This window comes from Danio rerio, chromosome 12 (assembly GCF_052040795.2).
Source record: "Danio rerio strain M-AB ecotype USA chromosome 12, GRCz13ab, whole genome shotgun sequence".
NCBI lineage: Eukaryota > Metazoa > Chordata > Actinopteri > Cypriniformes > Danionidae > Danio > Danio rerio.
Genome location: NC_141032.1, coordinates 50,627,585 through 50,635,911, shown reverse-complemented (window position 1 = coordinate 50,635,911; position 8,327 = coordinate 50,627,585). Strand labels below are relative to the sequence as shown.

Genomic DNA, 8,327 nt, shown 5'->3' with positions numbered 1-8,327 from the left:
GACAACAGATCAATTACTTTAGTTGTTGAGTTGCCATAGCAACTGCAAAATAACCACAACAAATTAATTACTGTAGTTGTTGTGTTGCCATAGCAACTACAAAATCACCACAACAGGTAAATTACTATAGTTGTTGTGTTTCCATAGCAACTGCAGAATCACCACAACAGGTAAATTACTATAGTTGTTGTGTTGCCATATCAACTGCAGAATCACCACAACAGGTAAATTACTATAGTTGTAGTGTTGCCATAGCAACTGCAGAATCACCACAACAGATCAATTACTATAGTTGTAGTGTTGCCATAGCAACTGCAAAATCATCACAACAGGTAAATTACTATAGTTGTTGTGTTTCCATAGCAACTGCAGAATCACCACAACAGGTAAATTACTATAGTTGTTGTGTTGCCATAGCAACTGCAGAATCACCACAACAGGTAAATTACTATAGTTGTATTGTTGCCATAGCAACTGCAAAATCATCACAACAGGTAAATTACTATAGTTGTTGTGTTTCCATAGCAACTGCAGAATCACCACAACAGGAAAATTACTATAGTTGTTGTGTTGCCATAGCAACTGCAGAATCACCACAACAGGTAAATTACTATAGTTGTTGTGTTGCCATAGCAACTGCAGAATCACCACAACAGATCAATTACTATAGTTGTAGTGTTGCCATAGCAACTACAAAATCATCACAACAGGTAAATTACTATAGTTGTTGTGTTGCCATAGCAACTGCAGAATCACCACAACAGGTAAATTACTATAGTTGTAGTGTTACTAGCAACTGCAGAATCACCACAACAGATCAAGTCAAATACTTCACAATAGTATATTTCAAAAAACATCACAGTATTTACTCTAAATGGCTGTCGTTTTTTCAAATGGGTTTACATAAAGATAGGAATGAAATATGAATTTGAGGGATGTTTTGTTCAGCAGAATCAATGCACTCATGAATATAAACCAAGCGAAGCGTCTCTGATGTTCTGGAATCGTGTGTCCCACTTGTGCATGTCCATCATCAGCACTCATGTACTGGAGGATCATAACCATCTTAACCACTGATGCTATGCTGCATGAACAATAATACACTGCAGACGTTTGTGACAATGATAAATGGAGCTGTATAGGCAGGACGCGCACACACAAATGCAATTTATCACACAGGATACAAACTAGGATAAAGGTACACTGTAAAAATATCTGTTACAGTTTTTTCCAATTGTTTACACACAATTACTGGTACTTCAGACACAATTTCTACAACATGTGACTGATGCACCAACCCCCTGAACCAATTCTGCTAAACTTCAAGCACAATTCCTGCCTTACACTCAAATTGCAGGTTTAAAACACACTTTTTTCAAAACACTACACTCAATTTTCTGCATTTTATACAATTTTCATGCAGAAAATCTTTTGTTTTCACAAGGAACACACTGTCATTCACAATTGTAAAGTCAGTTGCCTTACTTTACATCCTAACTCATCACATGAGTAAACACTTGTCTCACAGAATTTCAATTTAGAAATCAGAGCTCATATGGATCATAACTGGTTCACTGCCCACCAACTATTTTTAGTGCTTTATCTCCCTCCATATTCTCCATTCCTTAAACCTATTGAGGAATTGTTTTTCTGTCTGGAGATGGAAAGTGTATGACCGAAATCCACACACACTTATACCCCTTTTCCAAGCAATAGCAGTTGATGCTTTTCATGGCTGGATTCACCATGCAAGGTGACATTTCCCTCACTGCTTGGCCCGACCAAAACAGAAAAGAGGATGCAGTATAGCTGTTTTTATTTTGTTGTTTGTTTTTTACTGTAACTATATTCTGTAAATACTTCTGTTGATGGTACATGTAGACAACGTTATCTACAACTTTTTGTTGGTTGGGACGAACACTGTGTACACAGTTTTTGTGGGGAAAATACAGTCAAATGTATTTGGTATTTGTGTGTTTTGTATAAAACAATATTCTGAAATATTTTACAGTGCACTTCTGTAGGCCTACTGTCTGCCTGTAGTAAGTGTAACACTGAACATAAAAGGCTGACAGTAAGTCATTATGATGAATGGTCAGAGTGTTGTACATTCAGCACATCAGTGTTCAACTGCTCTTATAATTGTTTATTGATGTGATGGCTTGTGTGTTTCATTTGAAAACAAAATACCATTTTGAGAAGAAATCACATAATTTTGAATGTAGAGTTTCATTTTGCAGAAGAATTGAAGAGTTTTGCCCAATGTGTGTGTGTGTTTTGTGATTTGTGTGTAGAGTTCTGACAATATGAGACCTGCTTACAGAAAATGTGTGTGAACAATTGGAAAAAACTGTAATGAACAGTGCCCATATTTTGTGTGTTTTGGGTTTATTTATGGTTGTGAATGCATTATGAGATGTTGACCTCTGCTTTGTCGACTTTCGATGTTGAAAATTCAACTCTAGTTTAACAAAGTGACTTTTACTTACATTTTAGTGATAATATAATTTATAATAAATACTATACAAAATAAGTGCGTGAAAGAACAGAAGATGTATTGGTAGTTTATTACAAGGTTTTTGTACTGCATACTTCACCAACCCACAATATTTAGCACTTCAAATTATTAAAAATGTTCAGAAAGATCACTTTTTACAACTTTTAGAGGTTAAAAAGTTTGTTGGAAGAAAGATTAAGATCCCATCATGCAATTAAAAAGCAGAAATAAATGGGGAAAATGTAAATATGAATCACAAAATACAAAAAAACTTGATATTTTGTTATAGTGTAAGTGTACATGTTTCAAATCATCACTTAATTTCTATGTGATTTAAAAAATAAACAATTATTTGATTTCATTATACAGTAATTACATTGTTTCTCCGGGTGTTCTGCTTTACCCCACAAATCCAAAGACATGCGGTACAGGTGAATTGGGTAGGCTAAATTGTCCGTAGTGTATGTGTGTGATTGAGTGTGTATGGATGTTTCCCAGCAATGGGTTGCAGCTGGAAGGGCATCCTCTGCTTAAAACATATACTGGATTTCCTCTGTGGCAAACCCTTATTAATAAAGAGACTAAGCCCAAAAGAAAATGAATGAATAAAAAATAGCATTGTTTTGTCTAGTCTTCTATGCCAGGGGTTCCTAAACTTTTCAGCACGCGATCCCTAAAATAACAATACCAGTGACTCGCGACCCCCAATATCCCCTGAGGTGGTTATAAATACAGAAAACTTGCATGCAATGGGGCACACACACACCAGTAGACCAAAGTCTATTCTTCGTTTGATTTTTTAAATGTATTTCAGTGCTGTAAATGGGCCAGAAAGTTTAACCTGGTGTTATAAAATCAATCTGCTGAATCTGACGCTATTGCTGTTTTTAAAATAATGTATTTACCCCTGGGGTCGCAATCCAATAGAACAAGTAAATAAGCTACTATAGTAACTATAAACGGCTGTTTTTTTCTCTTCAGTTGGTTATGGATAAAATATGGTAATTCTTATGGTCTAATAATAATAAGTAGATTTTTGGAAATCACCAGGCGACCCCCCTTCATTGTTCCGCGACCCCTCAAGGGGTCCTGACCCCCACTTTGAGAACCACTGATCTATGCATTTGAACATATATGTTGCTGCTGCACTCTTTATAGGTTTGTAAAGTGATTGGAGATGCTACTTTTAAAGGTGCTATGTAAAGTTATTATTATTATTAAATATAATGTATACAGAGATTAAGGTGAAATGATGAAATGAACACAATGATGAAACGTGAATATACATTTGAAGTCAAACTATTATCGCTCTCTTTCAAATACTTCCCAATTTTATTTCCTATTATATTTCCCTTCTGTAGAAAGTCTTATTTAAGTTGGTATGAAATAAACAACAATTATTGTTAATTAAGTCAATATTATTAGCAACCTTAAGCACAACATATTGTCTAAAGACCTGCTATTTCATTCATTCATTCATTCTTCTTTGGCTTAGTCCCTTTATTCATCAGGGGTCCCAGCGGATTGAACCACCAACTTATCTAGCATTTGTTTTATGCAGCTGATGCCCTTCCAGCCTCAACCAAGTACTGGGAAACACCCATACACACTCACTCAATACGGCCAATTTAGTTAATCAATTCCCCTATAGCGCACGTGTTTGGACTGTGGGAGCACCCGGAGGAAACCCACGCCAACACGGGGAGAACATGCAAACTCCACACAGAAACGCCAACTGACCCAGCCAAGACTCGAACCAGTGACCTTTTTGCTGTGAGGAGACAGTGCTAACCACTGAGCCACCTAAAATAATTAAGACGTTCTCCTGTATAAAAAATATAATAGTAATTACAGTGAAAAAACTCTGTTAAGCATCACTTGGGAAATATCTGGGAAATAATTAGAGTTTCACAGGAGGTCGAATAATTTTGTATTTAACTGTAAACACAAAACACACACGTTTACGCATATTTCTGCTAACAGATGGTTGTGTGTGAAAATCTCTGCAGATGGACAGCTCCGGCAATATTTAGGCCAGCCTGTAACACATTTAAAGTCTCTTAAATCACATTTCTTCCCGTTCTGACACTCAGTTTGACCTTTAGATCGTCCTCATCATGCCTGAATGCACCGAGCTGCTTCCATTTGATTGGCTGTTCAGAGATCTCCATTATAGGAGCAGCTGGACATAGTACATTTGATAGCACAGTAACTGTTAAATTAGATTTTTACAATATTGCATTTAATGTTTGGTGTTAAAGAAACAAAACTAGTTAGTTCAACACCCCCCCCCCCATCTATGTTTATTACCAGTTTGCAACATTTGTAAAAAAAAAAAAAAAAAAAAAAAAACATCTTCATTTATGTTCACCAAAAATAAAAATCTCAATGTTTGGATGCACTTAAAAGCTATAAAATGTCTACTTTGGGATAAATAGTCCCTTTAAATTGTACCAACCACACAAGAAAAAAAATAAACGAAAGTAATTCATAGTAAATATTACAATGTTTCTGAACCAAACAATAGTAAAGCACTTTAATTAATCGGTGTTTGTGGTGTGTAATATCAAAGATTCTGCAGATTTCATCAAATCAAGTCTAAGACTTGTTAAAACCATTATGAAATTTTAGACTTACAGGACTAAACACTAATAACTATTTTAATGAATTTTTAATTTTGCTTGCCCAAAAAAAACAAACAAAAAAAAAACAAGTGTAACTATTTCTTAGCTACATACTTTAATGAGTCAAAACAAAACACTCTGTTGTATGTGTTGTGTACACTTTTTTTCTAAATTTCTTTTTAAAAAATGACCAGTTTAACATTGTTAAAAGTATTTATTGTGGAGACAATACATAAATAATTGAAAATATTTTCAACCTAATGCGTAAAAATGTCTAACAACTTTTGTAAATTGTATATATATATATATATACACATATATATATATATATATACATATACACATACATATATATATATATATATATATATATATATATATATATATATATATATATATATACATATACATATACATATATTTATATTTATATATATATACATATATACACACACACACATATATGACTTCAACTGTATATATACTGTGTATATATATATATATATATATATATGTATATATATACTGTATGTATATATACATACATATATACACACACATATATATATATATATATATATATATATATATATATATATATACTGTATGTATATATACATACACATACATACATACATACACACACACATATGTATATGTGTGTGTGCGTATATATATATATATATATATATATATATATATATATATATATATATATATATATATATACACACATACATATATATATATATATATATATACATACACATACATACATACATACACACACACATATGTATATGTGTGTGTGCGTATATATATTTATATATACAGTTAAAGTCAGAATTATTAGCCCCCTTTAGATTTTTTTTTCCTTTTTAAATATTTCCCAAATGATTTTTAACAGAGCAAGGAAATTTTTTTCACAGTATGTCTGATAATTTTTAATGAACCATTTTTGGGACAAAATATTAGCCCCTTCAAGCTATATTTATTCCGACAGTCTACAGAACAAACCATTGTTATTCAATAACTTGCCTAATTACCCTAACCTGCCTAGTTAACCTAATTACCCTAGTGAAGCCTTTAATTGTCACTTTAAGCTGTATAAAAGTGTCTTGAAGAATATCTAGTCTAATATTATTTACTGTCATCATGACAAAGATAAAAAAAAAACTGTTATTAGAGATGAGTTATTAAAACAAATACAATTTGAAATGTGTTGAAGAAATCTGCTCTCCGTTAAACAGAAATTGGGGGGAAAAATAATTCAGCTGTAAATACTAATAGCTCAAAAACACTGAAGTATTATTCATGTCGGCACATTTTGGTAACTAAAAACGTGACTAGGATTATAAATAAAAGCACCCTCTTCTGCTAATAAACCAGTTTTAAACCTTTTTGTGTACACACTTGCGAACGCGCAATGACGCACGCTCCCTCATAATCGCGCGCGCGGGAAGCAGACGGCGGGAAACATCCTGAGAGGTGCAGCGCTGACGGATTTTATCACACTTCTCTAAAGTCACATCTGGATCTACTTTTTCCTTCTGTATGTGATCGATATAAACAACTCCTCGACATGTCTTCTTCCTCCACGGAGATGACAGCGACAACCAAAATCACTCCTGAGGTTCTCCAGGAACTCCTGCAGTACTATAACCTCTCCCGGCAGGAATTCATCGACACCTACAACATCCAGCCGCTGGTCTACATCCCTGAGCTCCCCGCCGGAGTCAAAAGCACGTTTGTGGTGATGTACGTGATTATTTTTGTGCTGGCGCTGGTGGGGAACAGTTTGGTGGTGTATGTGGTGGTTCGGAAGCGCGCCATCAGGACCGCCACCAACATCTTCATCTGCTCGCTGGCTGTCAGCGACCTGCTCATCACCTTCTTCTGCATCCCCTTCACTCTGCTGCAGAACATCTCGTCCGAGTGGCTGGGAGGTCAGAGAATCTTCCATAACACTTTGATTAGTCGATAATTAACACGACAGGACAGTTTGACGGCTGGCAGAAGGAAACTAAATACGATAGCAACCAATACTGTATATAGTTTTGTTATGATAATTCTATGGTAATACGGCAACTTTAACGTTAGTAATATAAACAAATGACTCATCACTGTCGTTTTATACAACTATATATTTTATATTAAGGTTTTATTGTAGTTTACTGTAGTAAAAACTAAAGTATATAAAGTTAATCAGTATATACGTAATGCTACACACTTCACTTTGCTGCAGAACATCTCGTCCGAGTGGCTAGATCCTCTTCTTCCACCACACTTTAATTAGTCGATAATTAACACGACAGGACAGTCTGACAACTGACAAGACACTCAGAAACCCCATAGATAGACGATAGTAACTATAGTTTAAAAAAGTTATAAAAAATTACTACATACACACACACACATATATAAATATATATATATATATATATATATATATATATATATATATATATACATATATATACATATATATATATATATATATATATATATATATACATATATATATATATATATATATATATATATACATACATATATATATATATATATATATATATATATATACATATATACATATATACATATATATATATATATATATATATATATATATATATATACACACATACACACACACACACACACACACACACACACACACACACACACACATATATATATATATATATATATATATATATATATACATACACATACATTTAATATATAAACAAATTAATTTATATATAATTTGTTTATATTACTCATTATTGATTATATTACTGATTTTTGCTGTTAGTTTAATGCACTTATTTTAAACGAGTTACAGAAACGATGAAACTACACAACTTGTCAAATGACTTATTTTATCTTCAATCAACTTACTTTAGTAAAAAACGATTAAGCTAATTTAATCAATTTGAGTTGGGACAACATAAATGAATTATGAAGAACCCAGCATGTTTCACAGTGTATGGTTCAAAACACTAGTACAGTATTTTTTTCATGTGGGACATTATAGTAGTGAATATTTAAAGTGGATCCAAACCTTTAATCTGATACCAAAGCGTGTAACGAATAAGGCCAATTTTTGTACAATAACATACAATATTAATATTTATAAATTCATTTTTTATACATTCTTTTTTGTAAATACTGTAGTGTTTTTATACTATTGCTAAAGAAAA

At 32.9% G+C, this 8,327-nt stretch overlaps 1 protein-coding gene across 1 annotated transcript in view; it reads left to right on the top strand.

Moving 5' to 3' along the window:
- Positions 1–6,007: 6,007 nt before the first annotated feature.
- Positions 6,008–8,327, top strand: part of qrfprb (pyroglutamylated RFamide peptide receptor b) — a 37,164-nt gene continuing 34,844 nt past the window's right edge. The window contains exon 1 of the mRNA XM_087277080.1: positions 6,008–7,067. Coding sequence (XP_087133206.1) covers positions 6,704–7,067 — 364 coding nt within the window. The 5' untranslated portion in view covers positions 6,008–6,703. The remainder of the gene's footprint in view (positions 7,068–8,327) is intronic.